At 38.4% G+C, this 25872-nt stretch overlaps 1 protein-coding gene across 2 annotated transcripts in view; it reads left to right on the forward strand.

The window, feature by feature from the left end:
• LOC136876354 (serine/threonine-protein kinase Sgk1) overlaps positions 1 to 25872 on the forward strand; it is a 184181-nt gene that overhangs the window by 11701 nt on the left and 146608 nt on the right. The window contains exons 1-2 of one of the 2 annotated variants that reach the window (XM_068228388.1): positions 1118 to 1146; positions 14639 to 14745. In XM_068228388.1, the coding sequence (XP_068084489.1) occupies positions 14641 to 14745 (105 nt within the window). In that variant the 5' untranslated portion in view covers positions 1118 to 1146; positions 14639 to 14640. Of the gene's footprint in view, positions 1 to 1117; positions 1147 to 14638; positions 14746 to 25872 lie in introns of those variants that run through there. The other variant, XM_067150230.2, reaches the window with a different exon arrangement.

Here is a 25872-nt window from a genome sequence, read left to right on the forward strand (position 1 = left end):
GTTTCGCAGGGTTTGATCTTATTGTATTGCAATGTGTAGATGAACTGGATAGTCATGGACTTTGAGAGAGACTATCTAACCAAGAGCTGTAATTGTACTTGTACAAAGATCTCAAGAATCTTAATTGCATATTTTATAAATGTACAGTGTGTGCTTATTTAAAATAATACAAGTGAAGTTCCCTAGCCTGCTGAATCCTTAAGGTGCGTTTTCCAAGGTGCGATTGTAGCCGCACGACGGCAGCAGTCTTCACCTCTGTGCATGCGCAGTTTGAGTTTGGTCTGCAGCTTGTGGCGATTGCGGCTTGAGCCGCCACACTGGTGCATTGAGCAGTCACTGCGACAGTTGATGTACTGTGAGTATCTGTTGTGTAGCAGTTAATTATTGACTTCGGTACGCTGTCGAAGCAACAAAAAGTCGAGGAAGTGTTCAGTCACTCGCATGATATATCCCTTTGCCACTTAGTTTCTGAGTATAAATGTGTGTATGATTTAAAGCACTCTCAGTACAAGGATATGTCTGTACGAGACAATGTTTGGGATGAGATTGGTACAAAAATGACAATAAATGGTCGTAGTCTTCTTTTCCTTCCATTAAAATGTCGAGGAAAGCCCTGCCACTAACGAAATCGCCTGTGCTATCATCAATTTCTAACGAACTGGACTGCGCGACTGACGGCTGGAGTCGTGTCTAAGGAAACGCCCCACGTGCCCGTCGCTTGCGGCTGCTGTCGCCAATGTATATGGCGACTCTAGTTGCGCGGCTCTGGCCGCCGTGGCGGCTACAATCGCACCTTGGAAAATGCACCTTTAGGATCACAACAGTTTCGGCAAGATTCAGGCCCTACTCATACAGCAGAAGATTCCCTTCTTATAATCTCGGAAATGTTTGCAGACAGTGATCAGTGCTGGTGTATTTTCCCGTCGTTCTCAAGATCTAACAGTGTGCGAGTTTTACTTGTGGGGTGAACTGAAAGAAAATGTGTATCGAACAAATCCTCACACATTGGAGGAACAAAAGAAAACATTACCAATGAAATCAGAAACTTTACAGTGGCAGAACTCACTTGCATCAGCCGGAATGTGGTTACCGGATACAATGCCCGTATAACCCAGGAAGGACGACACTTCCAGCATCTTTTATGAGGTAAGATTTCATATAAGATTGTATACACGCTTAAAGCAGGGCGGCCGCGTGCGACATATGTTCGGCTGAGGCAGCTGCTGAAGTGCAAAGTACAAACACCGTAGATTTGGTAGATTTGGTCTGGGTTTATATGAGAGACCCTGTATGTTGTGGCAGTTGGTGGTACCATTATTGTGGAATTATGATTTGTCTGAGAACAAGATTTTTGACAGGAATGCTGCATCATTTTCCAGATTTTTTAACAACCACTGACAGAAATTCATTTGAGCTTCAAAATTCTACTCTTTGAGGTCCTTGATTAGCGGTAGATCATAAGGGTGATATTTATGCGCATGCAGTATTTGAAGTATGGAAATCTGGCTGATTTTCACCTGTTGTGTAATTATTGTTCATACTCGTGTGAGTTAAGCCTCATTCTCACCAGATGTTACAGTGTTCTCTCTGACATGTGGTATCGTCTAAAGCAGGGCCTCTCAGGGTGCATGCGCGTGGTGCATGCACTGTGCACGGTGCAAAAGACGACTTGGCTTGATTGACCAGAGTGCAGACCCCCCACTCCTCGACTTGGAGCAATAGCGCTTACTCTCTCTTCCCTCGCGCCTGTCTCGCTCGCTCCGCCTGTCTCCCTCGCTCCGCCTGTCTCCCTCTGCCCCACTTGTGCCGTAGCGCTCCAAATCCGGGCTGACTTGAGCCGAGTATAGGCGAGTTGAGCCGAGCTTAGCCGAGTAGCAGAGAGACGAAGCGTTGACCCGAGCTATGCCGAGCGGCAGCGATGCACAGTGCACGGAGCTCTTGCGCCTCTATCTGCACGCGTGAGATTTTGGGCGTTTGAGAGGCCCTGGTCTAAAGTACCCCTGTTGTTTGTAAACGTCTTTCAACACATTTTATTTGTACTGTTGCAAGACATCGGAGCAGATATTCTTTCTGAAATTAAATCTAGTACAAGTGATCATAATTAGTATGCTTGTTCATATGTAACTAATCTTATGCATTTTCCTGTACAAAATTAAAGTATACTTTCTAAATGTAGAGATTTACAAGAACATTTTTTACAAACTTCATTAAACTAAAAACTTGTTATATGGTCAACTGGGGCAAATGTGGGACAGCAAAATGTTGGGGTAAAAGAGGGACATCATCATATCTCCTTACAAGTAAATTATCTGTAAGCTTTATTAGTGGCAATACATTATTTTGAGTTTATTGACTGACAGGCAATAACTAAATTACAAAAAATTACCATGTAATGAGCAGGAAAAATAATGAAAAATTTACACTCATTTTCAGCATTAAAAAAATTTGGTTTCTGGTAAGAAATATGTATAATTTTTGAAAAAACTAATGTTGATACAATTAATTATTTTTAACCCACATCTAAAGAAAGCATTGCAGAAACTGTCTCTAAAGCTAAGTATTTGTAAGATCAATATTAAGAAAGAAATTCTTATTTTCATTTCCGGGGCAATTGTGGGACATGTTTTGGGACAATTCTGGGACATTCATGGGGTAAAGTTAGGACAGTTGTTGGACCTTCTTTTAGGTTACTTTAGTTTTAAAACAGAAGAATTTTTAGACATAATAAATGAGACACCATGTAGTAAACAGAAATTGACTAAACCAGGAAAAGAGAAGGCTAGATGAAAACCTAAAACTTTAAGGAGAAGGAAAGAAATCAGCAGTGATAGTGAGGAAGACATGGAAGAATTGGAAAGCAGCAAAAGCAGTGATGAGTTTGTAATATCAAGTGATACTGAAGACAGCTGTAACTTAATCAGTGAAAAGGAGACATCAGGTGCAAAATTAGGTATTTTAGATTTACACCAGTCAGATTTTGTTTTGGTGAAATTTGAAGTAGCCAGGAAGCAAAAATCAGTGTATACAGGTATGTGTGTGTTATACAAAATGTAATTGATGATGATTATGCTGAAGTGATGTGTCTAAAAGTGTGTAGACAAACAAAATATGGTATTCAGGCAAGATGATGCGACTTTAATTAGCCATGTGAATATTATAAAGAAACTGCCACAACCTAAATTTGTTTGTATTGGGGATCGGATCCGTTATAAATTTTCCGAGTCCATAGATATAATGGAGAAAAAATATAGAGCCTAGGTCATTGGATTAGGCTACTTTGATATATTGTAGACTGTAATAGTAGCCTATTCTTTTTTCCAAACATATATTTTATTAGGTACCCTGTGGCGTTTAACACTGATAATGTGTATCGAGTGATGTTTTTGCTTATTTCAGAAGTATTTGATAAAAAAATTTGCCAAAATTTTAATTGGGTAATATGTATGGACAGTGGTCATTTTTTATCCCAAGTGTTATGTATTTTGGTGGGAAATAAAAGTGATTATTCTTGCTTTAAGTATAAAAAAAATTTTACTAGTTAAGAAACCTGTTTTTTAACTAATGAAAAACAGCACAATATTGGGCTAATTATTCTTTTTTTTTTATCAGTCACATAATATGAATACACTCTATCCCACTATTGCCTCAGTATCTGTCAAACAAGCTTTCTCATTGAATTATCACTGTGTCCCTCTTTTGCCCCAGGCTTGTCCCAACATTGAATTTCTGCATTACACAGGGAGACTAGGCTAACTGACTTCAAGTTAATTGTCTTACCAGTTGCTGTTGGGTTTTGTTGACGAGATACGAGCTCCTTTGTTTTAATAAATTGTTTCATCTGGAGATATCATTGGTACTTTCTCTCGTGAATTCAAAACTTTGGTGTCGGTAAATAATGTGTCAGTACATTATAAAGGCCCATTCAATAATTAAGATTTGAAATAAACTTTCAACTGAACACCAATGAGAGCTGAATCCTAGATCAGAAGATTATGTGTTTGTTCTCACTGGCATCCGATTGGCCATTTTTGTTAACTGCATTTACCATCATTTCGGCATGTGCTATATATACTCAACACAACCCAACAAGTTGAAAATTTATTTCAAATATAGTGCGAATGTGAAAACTAAATATTCAATTAAGATCATGTTTATAACTTGGAAATCTGTGTCGGTGCGATGTAAAAGCACTATAAAAAAAATAGAGAAAAAAAATATAACCTGGAAATAGCTCTTATATATACACAATAAAATGCAAGCATGAAAGATCAGAAATTACTTTTCCACTTTTGATAAATACACTTTTTTATGAGGATTGATGCTAACAGATATATTTGAGGATTCAGGTTTAGACCTCCTCCTAAATATGATTTTACCATATGCTATCCATATATTTACAGCTTAAGTTAGAATACATCTTTCCTTTCACTTGAATTCTGAGTTTCATGAAGTTATGATTTGATGATTTTACAACATCATATACAGGTTATATTTACTAGTAACTTAAACATCCAAGAGTAGTGGATAAAGTATTGTAAAAGTATACAATTTATTTATTTAGCATATGATGCTACAGCAGTTGACAGTCAACTCTATGTCCACGTTCCCGACACAAAAAAGTAATAGATATACAATAGACTCTATATACACCTTTAAAAATAAATACAAAGGGCTTTCGGTTTCTTACTGACGAATATCCAGCTCTTCCAACCAAGTGAGTGCCTCACGGATTACACGATGTACGTCCTTGATGGAACTAGTGAAAACTTGCAGTGGACAGTCCTTCAGAATGTGCACGATGGTTTGCACTTCAGCACTACAGTCACAAGCTGGAGAGTCTTTCCAGCTCCACTGATATAGAGCAGAAGCACTTCGTCTGACTCCGCAGCATATCCTGTTAAGTGTGGTCCGGTGGAGTGAGGAAGGTTGAACCCAGGCCAATTTTGTAGTAGGATCCCTGATTTTGACAATGCCGTGAGGTGTGATTGAGACCATTCATGTTTCATCAGGTGTAAAATGTGAATTGACTAATTCCTTTGCCATCTTCCAGGCAGGTTTCCATGATTTCAGTCTCGTTATGGAATTTTCATCTGTATCTTGATGTTTTGGGAGGTAACTGTTCTTCAACCAGGCGAGTTGGCCGTGCAGTTAGGGACACGCAGCTGTGAGGTTGCATCCGGGAGATAGTGGGTTCGAGCCCCACTGTCGGCAGCCCTGTAGATGGTTTTCCATGGTTACCTATTTTCACACCAGGCAAATGCTGGGGCTGTACATTAATTAAGGCCATGGCCGCTTCCTTCCCACTCCTAGGTCTTACCTATCCTGTCGTTGCCATAAGACCTGTACCATACAGAGGATCAATATTCAGCTGGTGAATATACTATTGCTAGAACAGTTGTTCATAGTGTACATGCATCTGCACCCTATGAAGTACCAGCTAGTCTACCCAGCAAGTTGTTTCAGCTTTTAAGCTTAGCAGCCAGCTTCTTAAGATGACATTGATAGGTTAAGAACCTGCCTTAAAATTACACCCAGATATTTTGAGTTATTACACTGTAGTAGCCGGCCCCGTTGTGTAGGGGTAGCATGCCTGCCTCTTACCCAGAGGCCCCAGGTTCGATTCCCGGCCAGGTCAGGGATTTTTACCTGGACCTGAGGGCTGGTTCGAGGTCCACTAAGCCTACGTGATTAGAATTGAGGAGCTATCTGACGGTAGGCTTGGTAGGCCAAGGCTCTTCAATGGCTGTAGTGCCATGAGGTTTGGTTTGGTTTTTTATTACACTGTAGTGTGTGGTTTCTGAACCTGATCGTAGGTTGATAGTTTGCTATCCTGCTGTTTAGGTGGAACATAGCTACCTCTGTCTTTAGTGGACTAGGTTTCAGACTCTTTTTTTTGAAATAATTATCCATCTCTTCAGGGTGTTGGGATAGAATGTCTTCTGCCTTATTGAAGTCTGGTCTTTGTATGGTGTGGCTGATATCGTCCACATAGATGAATTTGCAAGATACGGTTTCTGGCAGATCATGGCTATATACAGTAAGTTGAAAAGAATGGGAAACAAGACTGATCGCTGTGGTAAGCCATTATTAAGTTTATGGAATCTGCTACGGGCATGTTCTGTATGAATTTGGTAAAATCTATTGCTGAGCATATTTTTTATCAGGGTGAAAATTTTGGGACATGGTATAGCTGTGATGAGTCTACAAGTAGGCTATACAGTGAAACCTATTTTGACTTTTGTATTTCTAATTCTGAGTTTCAAATGCAGGCACTTAAAATTTTCTATTGTCACCATGATTAATGGTACAAAGAGGCACATATAATGATATAAGCTGGTATCCGATGTATAAGCTTGTTGTATCAACTTCACTTTTTCAGACAGATCTTTCTTACTTTCTGCCTATTACATATCAGGATCTGGGTACCTTCAGCAGTCCGATTTTATTTGTTCAGACATGTACTATTAGCAGGGGAATTTTTTTTTGAAAATTGCTGATTTTCAAACGACGACTACGACTAGCATCAGCCGTGGTTAAGAAACTGCATTTTATTGTGGTTGAGGATAGTGCTGTGTGTGTTAAATGAGTTGCAGGGATGTTTAGGACAGCACAAACATGCAGACCTTGAGCTAGGGAATTACCCATTTAAGATAAAAATCCCCAACCCACCTGGGAATTGAACCCAGGGTCATCTTCAGTCAGTCAACACTGACCTGCATTTAGGACTGTTGCCCAGTGACAGTCCCTACCAGTAGCTTATCCAATATTTTCCCAAACGATTTAAAAGAAGTTGGAAATCCATCAAACATCCCCATTGGCAAACCACTCATATCCCTAATTCTTCTGCCTTTAAACGTTTATTTCCCCCAAATTGTCCTCCTGAACTCAACTCCACCTTCACACTTTGATCCTTCCTACTCCCAAAAACTATATTCATGCTTATTCCTCTATCCCTTCTGATCAGTGTAAACACATTGTGTGCCAGACCAAAATTCTTGGGATTACTGTCTGGTGCCGAGAGCTAATAACACCAAGTTACTCTGTGCGGCCAAAATGTTCATAGACTAACCAAGCAAGTGATTGCTGAAACGAGGATATATTAATGACATATTATGTTAACTTCTTTATAGTCTGTCAAATTGCACAATCCTGAATGTTGTATTGGCTATTACGAATTATACTTTACATCTACAAGCGCACCCATATGGGTAGTTAATGGGTGGTGTGAATAAAAATGAGTCTAAGCGAGTGAGCGTGTGCTCGCTGAGTGCCTGAGTGTCTCCTTGCCGATGAGCTTCCACTCCGCATTTGCAGTGAATAAAAATATAGAGCGGAAGCACAGCGTACACTCGAGTGTCTGGAGCAGCCTCTCAGTGTCATTGATCAAGGTCGTGCACGTGCCATGTATACTGTGTTAACACCTTAGACTGTGATAATACTTCGACAACTTCCGGGTAGTTCAATGCTTAACATGGCAGACGACGACAGTGTGGAATTCCAGTTCGCTTTTATCTCCATTTTAAAGGAACATACAATTACTCGTATGTTTTCAGAGTCACAGATACTGGATAAGAAGCACAAAAAATCAAGTGCAATAAATGCAGTTCAGTGTGAACAACTTGCTAAATTTAACTTAAACATTTCTGTCCAACAACTGTCTGATTGGCTGAATGGTCAGCATTGAGGCCTTTGGTTCAGAGGGTCCCGGCTGGGTCGGGGATTTTAATCGCCTCTAATTACGAGGACGGTTTGAAAAGTTCTCGGAATCACCGCTAGATATCAGTGCTAGAGCAACGAGGTTTCCACGCAATAATCACACATCCTTTGTGAGTGAACATGTGGCGCGTCAGTGCTCTAGCTGCAGGTGTGTGGTAGTAACGACTCTTTGTTGTTGTTCCTGCATAGTGATTTGTGACAATGGAAAAAAACTGAGATTTGAGCAGTGATTAAATACTTTGTAATGAAAGGTATGAAAGCAAAGGAAATTCATGCCGACTTTCAGAACACACTGGGGGACTCTGCTCCTTCATTTTTAACTGTTGCCAAGTGGACCAGCGAGTTTAAATTTGGTCGGGAGAGCTTGGATGATGATCCGCGTAGTAGACGGCCAAAGAGTGTAACGACCCCAGAATTTATCGCAAAAGTGCATAAAATGGTCATGGAGGATCGTCGACCGAAAGTGCGGGAGATTGCTGAAGCTGTAGGGATGTCTTCTGAATGGGTATATTATATTTTAACCAAAGAATTGGGTACGAAAAAATTATCCGCAAGATGGCTCTTGACATTGGACAATAAACGCACCAGATTGGAAATGTCCGAACAAAGTCTGGCCCGTTTTCAGTGCAACCAACAAGATTTTTTGCGCCGGTTTGTGACTACAGATGAAACTTGGGTCCACTACGATACCCCAGAGACAAAACAGCAGTCAAAGCAGTGGAAACATGCTGATTCACCACCACCAAAGAAAGCAAAGGCAGTGCGTTCGGCCGGAAAGGTCATGGCCTCAGTTTTCTGGGATGCAAAAGGCATTCTGCTGATAGATTATCTTCCTACTGGCCAAACAATTACGGGGCAATACTATGCAAACCTCCTAGACCAACTACAGGAAAAAATACGTGAAACAAGGCCTGGTTTGGCAAGGAAAAATGTCATCTTTCATCAGGACAACGCTCCACCGCACACAAGTGTTATTGCCATGGCAAAACTTCATGAACTGGGGTACGAATTGTTGCCACATCCACCTTATTCACCTGATTTGGCACCATCAGACTTTCATCTATTCCTCAAGCTGAAAATTTTCCTCGTTGGACGGAGATTTTCTACAGGGGAAGAACTGACAGCCGAATTGGAGAGGTATTTTGCAGGCCTGGAGGAATCTCATTTTCGAGAAGGGATCAAGGCACTGGAATATCACTGGACCAAATGCATTAGTCTACAGGGAGACTATTTTGAAAAATAAAAGCAGTTCCACCGAGGTAAGATACTTAATTCTAGTATATTTCGAGAACTTTTCAAACCACCTACGTAATTCTTCTGCCCCGGAGAGTGGGTGTTTGTGTTTGTCCCAATACTTTCCTCTTCATATTCGCAAAACACAGTACGCTACCAACCATCACAGAAACACGCAATAGTGATTACATCCCTCCATCTAGGGTTGGCGTCAGGAAGAGCACCCGGCCGTAAAACAGGGCCAAATCCACATGTGCGACACAATTCGACCCAGGACTCAGCAGAGTTGGGAAAAGCGGTAGAAGGAGAAGATGATTTTCCGTCCAACTGTTGGTAAAAATTACAAAACATTAAAACAAGACTGAAATATAAAGTAGAATTAAAGCGTACAGGAAACAAATGCATATTGTTAAAATAATGGGAGTAGCGGCTGATGAATCTGATGCAGCCGTCTGAAAGGTAGGAAATCGTAGCCAGAATATTACGACATTAATAAATTGAGGAAAATGGTAGGCCTAGAATGTAAATAACAAACATCAATTATGTTGAAAATAATATGTTGACAATTGAATGAAATTTTTACGGAGCCAGATCTGTAGGAACGGATGAGTTGGCCGTGCGGTCAAGGACACGCAGCTGTGAGCTTGCATCCGGGAGATAGTGGGCTCGATCCCCCACTGTCAGCAGCCTTGAAGATGGTTTTGCTTGGTTTCCCATTTTCACACTAGGCAAATGCTGGGGTTGTACCTTAAGGCCATGGCCTTTTCCTTACTACTCTTACGCCATTCGTATCCTGTCGTCGCCATAAGACCTATCTGTGTCGGCATGACTTAAGCAAGTTGCAAGATCTGCAGAAGTTGTCATCCCTTCGACTTCCTACAGAGGCGTCATAACTCTGCAAACATCGGAGTTTCTCCAAATTCGGGAGTCATAGAGTCAGGTCGTGATACATCTACACTGATTGAATTCTTCCTTTCCATTGCAAGTGGCCTGTACATTAATGCTAGGGACGCCTTTTCTGTAAATGCCATTCCCATGAACATGTAGCGTCTGAATTTGTACATGAGTACAGTCTACAGTTCCGACAGTATAAGCGAAGCTCAGACGTTTTTGCCACTTAGCCCGTGCTTCCTGCATCTAAGCAACATTTGTTGGAATTTTATCTAATAATCTGCTTTCATTTGTGTTCATGTTAAAACCTGCGAAAATGTTTTGACACAGTTCTCCAAGATGTCTTCACCAACTCCACTCTGAAACCCAGGGTCACCAACATAACATGCTCCGCTAACTATTCAGCATGCTTCTTGAAAATATACAGCCTGTTTCCATTCATCTGACCGGTTAAGGAATGGAATGAATGAAGCGGTGAGGATAGGAATCGCGCCGGCTGCCAAAGCGTATTGCACTCCTCTGGGGCAATGATTAATGACTGACAAATGAAATATAATGATATTGGAGAGTGCTGCTGGAATGAAATATGACAGGAAAACTGTACTACCCGGAGAAAAACCTGTCTCGCCTCCGCTTTGTCCAGCACAAATCCCACATGGAGTAGCCGAGATTTGAACCACGGAACCCAAAGGTGAGACGCCGGCGCTCTGCCGTCTGAGCCACGGAGGCTCTTCAGCATGCTGCTTACTGGACCTTTATAACACTCTGTAATCAAGTTGAGATGATTCTCTGCGAGGTTTATATAATTTTCTTTTCCGATTAACCACCAGCATTACCTCTGCCATGCTATTGAACTTTGACACTATAATTTGGAGTCACCTACTGAGTTAGCTCAAGGATTGATGGTTATGAATTTCATGTTTTTGGTCCGTATTGTTATTATTATTACTTATATATTAGCTCAAGGAAACGTGAGCAGACGCTTACCGGAAAGAGTGCCTGCTTTATCATTATTCACCAGAAATCTGCACCGCCCACTCTGCTACTTGAGCGACTGGAGTGTGTGCTCAAAGTCACAGGGCTGCTGTGAGTGACTGCTTCCGACAGGCAGTTTTTATTCACCTCATTGCGAGTGCCTGCTCTAAATTCGCGAGTAATGAGTGCATGCTCATTGTTATTCACAACACCCAATGTCAAAACAGTAATGTCCCGATGCGCGGCCATACTTCCCTTTTCTTTTGAAGGGACGGGTTGCTTGCCACAACTGAATTGTTATTCAGATTCGTAGGATGGACGAGGAAGCAAATTTCAGGTAAATGACACACGGGATCTCAAATTTTATTCATTTAATGCCGTATTTTGTGCTTGAACAATAATCTCCCTCACAAAGGAATCATAGCTTCATCTATGACTATATTACTGCCTGGTGTCTTCACTTTCTGAAATCAGTTTTCTATCATGTTCACAAGGGGCTGCATTTTGTGCAGTTTGCCTACCTGTTGCTCATTGTTGACAAAATGTCAGAATCTCAAAACCTATTTCTACTCATAACACTATGAGCAACTTTTGTATAGAAAATAGTCTTATCACTCCAGTAACATGCAAAGGATGGCTGTTGGACAAGACCCATCCACAAGCATAAACAGAGGAATTTCCTCATTTCGTCCAGTGTTGTGTCCACCCATTTGTTAACGCAGCTTGATCTACTGAAATGCTTAGTCATTAAAACTTGCTGAGTATTATAGTTCATTTTCTCTACCATTAAATTTATTACTTCATCCATAACCAATAAACAATAAATGTCATAAGGTGAGACTTTGGAATCATTAGCCAACCCTGTGGTGAGTGAGTCTGCCCCTTGAAAAAAGAATGTCACGCTGAGTGCCAGTGCAAGGTTCCCAGTTATTATTTACACAGATATTATTCTCAGCTGTTCCGTGTGTCAAAAACCATCCTCATTTTCACTTTGTGACTCACTTTCAGCACTTTGTTAATTTTCATTACTTTCTGCAATTTCAACATTTGTACTTTGTTTAAGATCACTGTAACATGCCGAGAAATCTGCACCAAGCACACACACACTGTGGGTTCCAGCTGGTGTCACCGTAGCGTACTTGCTAAGACACGGTCCTGTCACTTCGGAGGTCAGTTTTCAAATCCTTCCCATGGCAAAGTTTTTTCTTTGATTGGTGCCAGTTTTAGGCTACGTGTAGATTTAGCAACACTGCCTTGCAAATCCCATTTTATTTTGCCTGCAAAGCGATCTGATTTGCTAACTTCAGTGGCTGATGAAATGACAATGGCACAAGATATTGAATTATTGACCAACTCTCTAGCAGTCATATACCCGGTTCACGTTGTTTCCGACCTCCCTGTATAGGGATTAACCTATGTACAAACTGAAAGCAATAGTAATGTTGTCTTTACTGACACTCCATTTAATTTTTTAGTTTTGAATTCACAATTGTGTAGTTTTTCCCCCCCTGAAAAATCATCATAATCATTATTTTATGTAGTAGGATGAACAGATTCCTAAATCTGAAATTATATGAATAAAAATGAATAATGTTTTAACACACATTAGAACATAAAATTACAAGAAAGAAGAAAAACAAACATAGGCATATGTGAAAATATTTTACAAAATATGAAGTACATATAAAACAAACTTTCACTGGAACAGTTTTTTCCATAATGCAAAATACGCAATGTCATTTTATTTTGCAATAGTCATCTATACACAAATATTTCAAAAAGATAATTTGAGCTAGATGTTTGTTTGTTTGCAATGTTATTTATCCAAAAGGTAGAGGGTGGTTGAAAATAGTTTGTTAAAGTCATAAAACAAAGATATTGGCAACATGAAATGTTTTTCAGAATTCTAGAGTGAGTGATGTAAATATACATCATTTGGCACTTAAACAAACTGGAATCAATGTATATTTACATCCATAGGATTCAAAATGTTAAATATTTTTTGAACAAAGATCTCTTTAAAGAGAAAGGAAAGGAAAAAGTAACTTTGGCATTATTGGGTTAATTCTGTGTTTCCTTCATCTGATATATGCTGGATTTGTGTGCGACACTGTATTTCCAAAATCATTAAGTACTGTTGTGGATCTCAATTAGCTCTGTAGTGCACTAGCCTATATTGTCAGTTATAATGTTTTAAATATTAAAGTATGTTTAGGACAGGGCAAGTAAAATAAGTTTATGAAGAACAGGTCATTTGATAATCTTCTGGATTTAGTCATAAAGTTAAAGTTCTAGATAAAACCGGTTTAGTGAAGATTTTGATTGTCTTCGAAATTTCATGAGAATGTTTGTTTTATTTCACACTTCATAAGATTTATTTGGATAAAATTTGCTAGGTATTTATTTAATGAATTAATTTAGCATATGGCTACAGAACTAAAAAGTAGAATAATTTACAATATACACATCAGCAAGGTGTCAATACCCTTGCCAGAAGAAAGTATGAAAATCACAACTTCAGAGCTGCATATTCAGTCCACTTAGCCACCTCTGCTAGGTATTGATACTTTACAAGACCTACCTCATTGTTATTTTCCAAATTGTTAAATCCTTGTCATGGTAAATGATAATGCTTGAACAATTCTTCAATTTTAATGACAGAAATACTAGCTTCTGTTAAGAGTTGTCTGTGCAGACAGGATGTTCCTAGTGACACGATATTCAAGGTGAACTGACTTGCTTATCTATTTTTTTATTCCACCTAGTTGACTAGCAAGCATTCTATTGGAGGTGCCCTTATCTTTACCTGACATAAGGACATGCATGACTAGTTCAAGACTGGCTTCTCTATCTCTATCCTTCTTTAACTTCCCCTGCTGCAACTTAAATGTCTGTAAAGTGTACCAGACAGGAATATTTTGAGAACCTAGAAAGGATATTTTATAAGTAGTAACATCTTGACTCTAGATTATCAGAAATGGGTGACAGTAAGAATTAGACATGCTGTTGAAAAAATGTTTGTTTTAAGTGGTGGGAGTAATAGCTTAGCTGTTATCAGTAGTGGTGATAAATGACTCTCATTCTGTTAACTTTTGTGGTGTTGGCTCTGAAGTGTGTTCATATTCCTTACCAAAGTGTTAACATTCCATAATTTTTGTTAGTGAGTCAGTCCTTTGAGCTCTGTTCATGTTTCCTGTGAAAGTGGAAAGATATGTTATCAGTGCCTTATTTTTATCTCTTGCTTGACATCTTGATGTGTGTGATAAGTCAATCACTTTTTATTGGATGCTGAACACAAAGCAAGCAGAACTGAGAAGCACTTAACATCCAGTGTCTAATATGTTCATTCAGTAGCATTCAGTGCCCTTTAGTGGACTTTCAGAAGTGTTAATTGGTGTACAGCTGAGCCAAGCAACTTCTTATATAAGATGAGACTTGCTGACAGGGAAAACATGCTGTTAAATTTGGTGTCCATGTCATATGGAGGAGGAGGAGATACCTTGTTTATTTCAGTTTATGGTGCTTATTTATAGCTTGTTGCTATTTGGCAACAAGGAAGGTTTGAATGTGATCAAGTTCAGTTCCTTGATTCTCAGGGACTACAGTGCTTGTAATGTTATTTGATGAGTAGTGAGAAAATAGTGATTGGTAGTGTTCTGAGTTTGAGAGAAAATGAGTGAAAGTGGAAGGAGTTTGTGGATTGTGCATTGTGAGGAAGCCTCACTTTTTTTGAGTGGGGAAAGTGTTTTATGATGATAACTATATGGTGTGTGAGCCATAATGTGTTGTCCAGATTTGAAACATTGGTGTTCTGCCCTCGCAGTGATGTGCGATGCAATGCTGGGACGGGCTGCTGGTGGTGGGACCAGTCCCCAGCCAACTGTGTGCGTAGAGAATACAGAAACTTGGGAATGCAACAAGAAGTTTACGGTGAGTAGTCATTTTAGTAGCTTTGGTTACCTTATTGAAGTTAATTTCTAGAGTTTCTTCTTCTAAAGATTTTTTGTTATGTCAATCATTATATCACAAGTATCATTGTGACCACTATATAACACACTACTGTAACAAAATACAGTTCTTGCAACGCATTGCAAATTTTGAATGGATGACAGTCTAATGTACTGTGTGAAACTTTGTAATATTGGACTGAGTTAATCTAAAAGTTCTTTCATTTACCCCTTAACTTCTCATTTTAAAAGTATAAATGTTGGCCAAAAAATTTCCAATTTCTGTTGCTGAAATTTAATATACATTATAAACATGGGTTGTGGAGAATCATAATTTTCAAAATTATTCAAAAAATGGTGGACACTTTTCAAAAGACCAAATTTGTTGCTGTTAAAAATAAATGTAAATTTTCTGAAATGTTTCGAGCTGTGAATATTTTGTGAACAGTTACCATTGATTTTCTGTGACTGTGATAAAAAATTACAAGGAAGGAGGACATTTTACAGTTAAAAATGCAATTAAAGACAAGACACATTACATTGAAAATAAATGCAATAAAAAATGAGATGTTTTTAATGAAAATAATTTCAGTGCGGGAAAGTCATAGTTTCTGATCTAATTCTACATAAATTACTTTCAAATGTTTGTTGCCATATGATGTGCACTGAAGCAAGGAATAGTACACAGTATTTGCACTTGTATCTTGATTTCCATGTAGTCTTCTTTCCCTTTGTGAAGGGGCCATTGACCTAGCTGTTTGGCCCCTTTAAGCAACAATCATCATCATCTTTCCCTTTGGTTTGTGACCATAAGTGTATTGAGAATTTGAAGAGTAAAAGTCAAGTTATATGATGTCTTGGGGGTACATAAGTTACTAGTTGCATAAAACATTTATATTCAGAGTGTTTTAAAGTTTATTTTCTGCATACTGTTAGGTTACCCAAATATTCTCAGGTATTCTATTTTTCATAAAAATTTGAAACCTGAGATACCTACAGGTTTTCAAGGTAAAGAGCTTAGTGGAATTCTGAATTAGCTAGCTTTATTACTACCTCAGGGCCGATGACCTAGATGTTAGGTCCCTTTAAACAACAAGCGTCATCATCACTACTTCTCAGCAATGTCATATGCCAATCTATCTGGTTGAAGTGTAAACTAATAGGATGGTCAGTCCTGCCTGCCTGTTGTCTCATATAGTAGTGGTGAAGTGGCGTCGGCAGTAATTTAACTGTAGATTGGAGTGTCTCTTCCCTGATAAGTGGTTGTTCAGAAGCTATATTTTCTAGTGTTTACTTAGCTGTAGGAGGAGGATATTGGACTGGACTTGAGGCAGTTGCATATATTAATGTGTTGAAGAAATTCTTCCCATGAAGCCTTCATAACACCCTAACCAAGGGCAGTTCTAGATGAATACAGCATAGAATTTGGGCTGTCATCTGGTATTCCAGTTATTTCTTTCACAGTACTTTTAACTAATTTATCAGTGTCCTCCAGAAAGCCACATCAGATTTTTGTTAAGGGGATGCACTGTAAGGGATATATCAAACTAGGCCAAATATATTGGTTTAATATTTTCATTTTTTGATCAGGTTTCAAGAGTGATGAGTTAATGAGCTTATTTATATTGGAATTTAATTTATTTGTCATCCTTCATCTAATAACATTTCATCATTGAAAGTTACACCAGGGCGAGTAAATGATCAAGTGTTGGAACTTCCATAAGGCTCCGTTGTCCAGAGAATCTAGTTCCATTTTTGAGCGCCACACGCCGCACGCATTGTTTAGCCTGAACGAGTAGCGGTTGAGCGCACTGTTGTGTAGGTGCGACGCAGTGTATTAGAGGGTGAAATATTGTTTGTGTGAATTGAGTGGTGTTATTAAATGTAATAATCGTGAATATGCCAGGTTGTAAATCTAGGTACATTAAAGGGGTTGGTAGGCACTGGTTTAGACCTAAGCAAAACTGTTTGAGTGAATGGAACAGGAAAAATCCAAGGAGTAATAGACTGTTAACTTTGAACGATTGTGTGTGTGACATACATTTTAGTGACGACATCCTGATGAAAGTGGATATTTTCAATATAGATGGAAAAAAGTGGACTTGGTTCGTAACAGGTGAAAGTTAACAGAGAACGCTGTGCCACATTTTTGGGAGTACCAAGCTAATTCAGTCTATATATTCAACCCTTTACCCTTCCAGCCTTTGAAATGTGGCACCGGCTTGAGACATCACAGGGTCGCTGACTGGGTACTACCCACAGAGACATCTTCGGATATTATAAACTAACCTTAAAATTATTATGCAGGAAGGATAAAAGAGAAGAAAATAATTAAGTCAAAAAAAATCTGAATGAGAACCTTTACGAATACAAATTTATTGAAAGAATAAACTTTGGCAAAGCAAATACCCCTATACAAATCAACAAAATCTTCGGACCAAATATTTGTACATCATACTTTACATCACTCGATTCATCTAAATTATGTTTAAATTTCATTACCATTTATTATGAGGCACTCCTCACGCCATCATTTGTTACGAATTTCGACAATGTAAATTACCAAAATAATGTTTGTAACCTTTGTCAACTCCGACTATGAAGTATCAACAACATGACTCATAAAATTCAGATCTTCTTCCAAACACATTATTTAATTTTATTACTATTACATCTCATTTTATTTACCAACTCTACTCCAATACCTCCAATTTTAATTCAATTCAATTCCAATCATTTTTGGTTACCACCATATTTCAAATTTATTAATAACAAAAAAATATTATTATAATTTACCATCATAACCTTCATTAACTCGTCGGAATGACCTTTGAAACATTAATATACAACCAAAACTTCTTCTATTTATTCTTTGAATAAATAAATCCGCATTTACTCTCCATACTTTCAAATTACTCCACCACTATGTTATAAACCTTGTAATTACAATTATTAATTATCAAATTATTTACTTTATTACACCCTCCATTCTAAAATTTATGAAGCTGTATGAATTTATTAAACCCAACATCCGCCGTGTAATTCATGAACTCATCATTTCGATTAATTAAATTCATTAAATTTATTATAATTCACTAAATTCGGGGTTATCATGTCATTATAATCGTTACCTCTAAGATCATTAAATTATCCAATTACATTTGTAAGATCTGATAATTTAACCCAATTTTTGATAAATCATTAAATTATTTATCTCAAAATTTTATATAAAATAATTCCTATTATTATTTAAGTCCGAAATTATCTGACTTATTCTTTCTCAATAACATCCTCCACTCATATAAATGCTGATAATATGGGACGCACGCGCGAATCAACAGTAACCCTGACATAAATAAATTAACTCACTTCACTGATTCATTTAAAATTATAAATATCCCGCACATACATAATCAGCTGTTTCATCATACATAAAACATATGCCTACCCTGTAGCAAGAAACCTACACTACAATGGTAATACGCAACTTAACCTACACTGATTCTACAAACAATGGGATAGAACTGAATTCACACATTAACAAGAAATATTACAACTGCAAACCAGAATTTGCATTGCTCACACACTGTAGAACATATAACGTGGACACAAACACAACATAATTCCAATCATATAATCACAGGGAAATCATTATTCACTGACCTCGGCTGGGCATCGAACTCCGACCCTCAGCATGGCATCATTACAGTGACCTATCATTATACTCGCCACAATGAACTGTCACGAAGTATATCTATTTTTTTTTTTTTTTGTGCTGTCCTAAGTTCCACAAAACAGAATTATCTTACGAATGACTGTAATATTTTTACTTGTAAGACCCTGGCAAGGCTGTCTGATTTCCTCTAATACACAGCATGCCGACCCGGGCTGCTACCTTATCTCAAGCGCCCAGCTCGCTTCATTAACACGGCATTTTAACTTGTCCGCACCCAATTAATATTCTCTCTCTCTCCGCTCTAATGAACTCGTATGTTTCCTCCAAAATAATCTTTCGTATCCTTGCTTTCTGTGCGAACAGTAACTAATTATATATATAACACTCTCAATGCATCTTATTTGTTCCATATCTCACGTGTATAATTCTACATTTCTCACTCAACATTATTAAAAAACACGTATATCACTATGCCGGTATTTATTCATATATTGCGCTACACAATCTCGTTGGTTCGACCCTTGCTGCTGGCATTTTGTGTCTTAGAGGCCCTACTTCGACACTGGCTAACTACATCTCGGATAAATTTTATGATGAAACCTATTCCCTACAGCACATTTCTCATTCACTGGTTAACAATACACATTACTTACTGATGACATACACTCTCAAATTTCACTGTAATGTGCCGGGATAACCAAGGTTCGAATCTTTGGTCAATGAAATTTCTCTCGACGAACTTTTTGTCATGCGACATGCCAGGCTAATCTATTTACTCCCTTTGACTATACCTTACTGATGCCTCCTAAATCACATTAAATATTCACACACACACACGCTGGTATTTATCAGAAGATCGCGCACTAAGGAAAACCATATTTCACACACGTAATAGAAGATCATTATTTACACACACATATTATTTCATCATTCGTGAAGACCATATTCAACACACGTAATAATATTTACAATATTTATTCCCCCCTAGGCATCAGTATGAACTTTACGCCCTAAAAAAATCTAACTATCCTTGCTACAGTAGATAAAAAAAAATGAACGAATTGTCATGCATTAATTTATTTACAAGTTAACAGCTAATCATGCACATGCCAGATATAATGAATCAGGGTACTTATCGATTCGGCGACGCTCCATACTCAGCTCCACGGCCTCATGGTTTCAGGTCGGCCCCATGATGTACTTAAGCCACCATACAGGCGGCCTTAACACGTGAACCGATGCCTTTCTTCATGACCATGGTCTTCATTCTTACGGCTTTAATGAATTCACACGACTTCACGTCTTAATACACTAAAATACATACAAACACATATATAAGTAAGTTATTATAGCACATAAACACTTATTTACACTGGTAGTGAATACTTTGTCTCTGCTCTTTTCGCGAGTTTAACAGGTGGCACTGCAAAGCGTCCTTGCATCGATCTCGCTCCGGTCTTTCTATCTTGTCTCAGTTAATATTGTAAAATCGCCTTCCGAATTTAACCAGATTTTCGGTTGTTATTTAGTTGAAATACATAGTCTATTGGACCCGTCGTATCCTATCGACAGCTAGTTAGTGGACTAGGAAATGCTCAAGATTAGGATTCCTCGTTAACCACATACGCTTTACGTCCGACCCGTTCAAATTTCCGTAGCAGAGTCAGTATCTTGAGCAGCACGCGTCTTCTTCTTGCACACCAGCTCCTGGATATGGAGCTCGGGGAACCCCATCAACAATGATGTAATATCCCGTCACGTATGCCTGCATTCATTTATTACAATAAATTATTCGTAATATGCCGTCTTTAATTCTTGTTCTGGGAATAGTTTAATATTGATTTCACATATCCCTTGGTGGATTTAATTAATTTTGGAGGTCATTCGTACGGCACCCATCTTTAATTTTACCCCATCATTCCAAACTTGCTACGCTGCTATTCGCTGCTTGAAAGTGCTGCCAACTTAAAAACTGGAGACCTTGATCACACAGCTCACGGAATATTCCAGTACTTCCCATTTCGTCATCAACTGACCCTGACACGTGGAACTTATCTCTAAGCCTGGGCAAGCGACATGGCGCCACACATCCGGCCTATAATGAAACTTTGATTCATTCCCTTATACATTTCTGTAATTTATAATATTTTAAAGACAATGCTATGAGCCAGTTGGGCTCAATACATTCCAGTGAAAGGAATTCTTTCCTCTCAACCAACTGTGAGGATGTTGTTGACCACAAGCTGTCATCCTTTGCACAACAGATAAGATCAATGGTACGAGATGAAAGATGTAGAAGTAGGGAGGTAAAGGAAAATATTCATGAACAGATAAGGACACTAGTACACTGACAGGTATTGAACCGGGCCTCAGTCCCATAGATCTGTCAATTAATAATAACAGTTCAGCTAGAGCAGGCATTAATCTCATATATTATTTACATGGCTACTTGATTCACACAGCGTCAAAGAAACTTTTACCGTGCAGTGAATGTGTGAAGTCAATAAAATGTGATTCTGAAACTCAGTGTGTCCTCGGTGATGCGAGTGTTATTTCTAAATTACGGGACTTTGGCGGCAGTGACTCTAAATGCCTCAAATATCCTTCGTTAGCCTTCTATGACGTGATGAAATAGACGCTACAATGGAAAAAAAGCTGAAAGGAGAAGGCGCGCTGTGGGGTGATATATTTTCAGACTGTATGGAGATGATGTACGAACTTTCAATGTTTCGAAATTTGTACTGCTCAGAGGATCATCTGCTGTATATTTGCCAAAAATGATATTCAACTACATTAATGGCCAGTTTCTAGAATGACAGTTATCTGTAGATGCATAGTTATCTGTGACTTAACATGGTGATACGTTTAAAATGAGTTTCCAAAACAACAGTTATTGGCTTCTTCACAGGTATCTGTGCAATTGCTGGTAACTGCAGCTAGTGCTGTAGTTACCTCTATGTTAGAACTGATTCCAGCAAGTACCGATATGAGGCGCCACTCCATACCGTTTCATACAAGGTCTTATTAGTTTTGTAAACATTAGCAAGTGATAATGAACTGGTTATAATATATTTACAGTCATTCATTGTAGTTTTACCGTGCTTGGGTGTGCTGGAGTCGACAATATTTCGGTCAGTATGTTTACTTCCACATTATCACTGCCTTTAGTCACTGATTCCACTTGTATGGTGTCATCTGTTTCAGCTGTTTCAGTTACAATCTCCTCGGAGCATGATGCCTCTACTGTAGATAATATCTTCCAATATGGGAAATGAATCGTCAAATAAAATATAACTCGAATCAAATGGATTTTCATCAGGCTCACATTGATCTTTCAGTGCAGCTATAATGTTAAGATCTCTTTCATCAGCCTTTGAACCATGAGTCCCATCAACAGTTGGTGAACACCCAATCTGAAATTATGAAGTATTTACGATTAATATTTACATTTTTACTAAATAATAAATATCTTAGGTACTGGTATGCATTTACTATAAGCCCGTTGAATAATAAATACTGAATTTTCATGCTATTTTAAATGTTATTATGTCTTTTAACCGGTGATGTGAGGTCTCACAGACTCCCAATATACATTAAAACATCTGGACTTCTTTAATTAAAAATCTTGCATGGAACTGTAGTTTGTTACCTTCTTATCCGTGTCAACACATTTTACACCCTAGGTCAGGATTAGCTCGCTACATTCGATTGAATTTCTCAAGTGGACTTAACGTCAGCAGTTATGAGAGTATTTTTGTTAATGCATGTTGTGTGGTCAGTGTAAGTAAAACATCTCAAATTACTAGGCTGTTGCAGTTATTAAGAAATACAAATCCTCAGTTTGAGGAGTACATTAGGGAACTACTAATGAAAAATATAGTAATATGGCTATTTTCTTTTGGCTATTGGAGATTGCAGTTTGTAATGCCTTCGTGTTTTTCAAGTTGTGCCATGAAAGCCTGGGAGAAAAAAATGAATTTTTGAAGGGTTTAGCATCTCATCAGGGGAAATTACATTTCAAAGAAGAATGATAAATGAGCGAGTTCCCAGAGAGATACGAGCAGGAATAAGCAACATTTTGCACGCAATACTCGGTGCCAAGACACGGAAGAAAAACTGAAGGAACGGCAATGTTGTCGTAAATATCCAGCATCCTTGAAGAGAAAAACAGCATAGGCCTAGCCTGTTTTAAGTAGGAGTTTTCAGTTTGTTCGCAGTCTACTAAAAAAATCTGCAACTGTTGCAGCGAGAACGAATGGATATCGCACCATCAGTTCAGAACTTCAGTGCCAGAGTCATAGGTTCCAAAGTGTGCTGCACGTTTTTATTTATATGATTTTTTTCTTTACGCTTGTGTTCTGGATCACTGAAATGTGATCTGTTTGGTAATTGCGGTGTATTTATATAATTTTTCTAACGACAGCGATCAAGATAAAATTTAAGGTCTGTGTTGTATGAATAAGAAAGAAGGGGAAATATATGTAATTTTTGGATTATTAGATTGTACATATATTCATATTATGAAAGATTATTTACTTGCTGAATCAGATTGATTGAGATGACTGTGTAGTTGTTTGCCAACCAGTTTTCGTTAAAAACTTCTGCTGGTAAAAGTGACTGGATATTACCAAAATAACCCTAAAAATGTTTGTATAGAGACATCTATTGGAGGACGAGAGATACTAAACATGATAACTGTACTGTTTATCACCAGGGCTTGTAAATCTGGATTTAAGTTTCTGGAAACTCATTAAAGTTAACAGTACAGTTATAGTTAGAAGCGCTTTTAGGTAACTCATAGGTAACTGTGGTGTACCAGAAACCGACCATAAGTTCGGATTAATTTTTCGGGCAAAGGAAATATCAAGAAAGGCAAAGTCCAGGTCATCTTCTAAAGCAGCAAGAAAAGTATTGAAAGTTTCTCCCAGTTAGAGGTAAGCATTTTTAATTGTGTGTGTCCTAAATTACATGTTTTACCATTTATTTCTGTAAACAGTCCTTTGTGCATTATATAACACCCCCAAAAATTATTGCATCAATGTGTATTTAAATTATGTACAGACGTTTCAGCTATTTCATGTTACGGTATGCAGTATTGCAATCGTGTTTAAGGCCAACTAACACTAGCCTCACCTTGCAGGAGGAACGTTGAACTATGTGAGTTCCACCACTTAATACTTCACTCGCCCTGGTTACACCTATATATTTCTTTTTTCTTTCTCATCAGTATGGGATATTCATATATTGCTCATTGTAGTAAGTGTTACCCTTTCCAGTTCACCATTCTTAATTACTATTGTTTGATTTTTGTGAATTTAAGTTGAGACCAATTTACATAAGATGTCGATTGATCATATCTATCATGTCCAGTTCCATGGCTAAATGATTAGCATGCTGGCCTTTGGCGACTGTCGTTCTGGGTTTGAATCTTGGTCGGAACAGGGATTTTAACTTGCATTGGTTGATTCCCGTGGCTCAGGGGCTGGATATTCTTGCCATCTTCGTTATTAGAAATCATCCTAGGTTGGACCTCGTCCTCACAGATACGCAAGCCGCTTATACAGTGTCAACTCGAAAGACCTGCATCAGGCCTCTACGGAGGCCTCATGCCATTATTATTATATCTATCATTATAACAGCAGAGTCCTCATCTTTAGATACTAGGGCTGACAAATTTTCAAGATCATCCAAAAGTGAATATTCAGTTTGAGAGGCAATTTCGTTATCATTCATCTCTCTTAATATAAAATCAATACCAGCATTGAATAAGAGAGGTGATAGCTGCTACTCTACAGGTTTGAAAACATGAAATTCTAGAAGGAAGCTGCGATCAAAGTAATTTGTTTTGAATATTCATACAGTGAAGCACTTAACTGCTATCCAAGACCTGCACTCCTAAGTTGTCATACTTGTTACGACATTACTACCAATGTGAATCTTCATAGGTGCTGACCTTTGGAAATCTTTAAGCATGCTCTCCCAAAAGGTTTGCTAAAACCTCATCAAAACAAGTACAGTAGAGTCCCACTAATCCGAACTAATATTGACCGAACCCTGTTTGGATTAGCGAAAATTTGGTTTAGGTGGATTTTTGTCAAATATGACAACATATTGACTTTAAGCATTTGTGTGTTAAGTATTAAAATGATTGAAAATAGGAAATCAGTACAGTTTGTTGTAATTTATTTTACAACTACATTCTGAGGCTCGAAAACCAGTTACTGTACTGTAATGTTTTTATAAGCACTGTTGGTGTCTACCTAGCCCGAGCAGCCTGGTGAAAGTTGGAATGGAAGGGACAGTGACCTTCAACTAGCGAGCATGTGAGCTCCCCTCTCCCCCTACTCCTTCTCTTACTCTCAGTTCAGTGTGTCTAGCACAATCTCCCTGACTGTTCGTGCCTACTGTAATAGTCTATGCTTTGTTTCGTGAGTGCTGAGTTTGTTCTACATTCTGTTCCTAGTCCCTGCTGTCTCTCATCATGGCAAGCAAACGTAAACACAACTCGTGTACGTGACTTATTCCAAGACTGGTTCAGAAAACAATTTGTGCCAAAAGTGAAAGCATTTAACAAAGAAAATTAACTGTCTCCTCGTGCATTGTTGTATCCAGAAGAAATGCAACTTGTTTGCGGTGACATTACAGCCTTTTTTCTTCCACCCAATGTCACTTCGATTTTGCAGTCAATTTACCAAGGAGTGTTTCAAGCAATAAAAACAAAATTACAGAAAAATGCTTCTTTGAAGCATACTTGAAAAGAATGAAGAACTTACAATTCTGCAAAACCTTAAGAAAATTACCATAAAAGATCTAATATACTGGGTGGTAGAAGGTCGGGAGAACACAAGCGAAGGGGCACTGCAGAAATCGTGGAAAAATCTCTAGCCTGATCTGGAGTGTGTTAAAACAGTTTTTTCCCCGACAAAAGAATGTGAACTTCTTCCACTAGTAAAGAAAATTCCGGGTTGCAAAAATGCAGAGGAAAAATGCATCGAAGAGTGGACGACTATCGACGACATTGGTCACGAGGAATACTATGCAGATGAAGACATTGTAGTAGTGGTGCAGGGGTCATCAGCTGAGATCAACACAGATGATAGTGAGGACGAGGGAGACGCCCAAACTGATGTTGTTTCCTACACTGCTGCTGCCAGTGCCCTTGACCTTGCCCTACGCTACCTCGAGCAGCATGCCACTGCAACTCCTAGTGGTGTAATGGTTATGCGACACGGGCAAAATATTGCCTATTCAAGTCGTTTCAGTGAGTTGCGTCAAAAGAAGATCACTGACTTCACTTAAGTGTTAATTTGCTTTTCCGTTTGTTTTGTCGTTAACGTAAAAAAAAAAAAAAAATTGCTTTCGAACTTTGTTATGCACATTGTTAGTAGGTCTAGGCCTTCTGTTTTTTTAAGTTTTTGTGTATAAGATAGCCAA

This window comes from Anabrus simplex, chromosome 6 (genome assembly GCF_040414725.1).
Source record: "Anabrus simplex isolate iqAnaSimp1 chromosome 6, ASM4041472v1, whole genome shotgun sequence".
In the NCBI taxonomy this organism is placed as follows: Eukaryota; Metazoa; Arthropoda; class Insecta; order Orthoptera; family Tettigoniidae; genus Anabrus; species Anabrus simplex.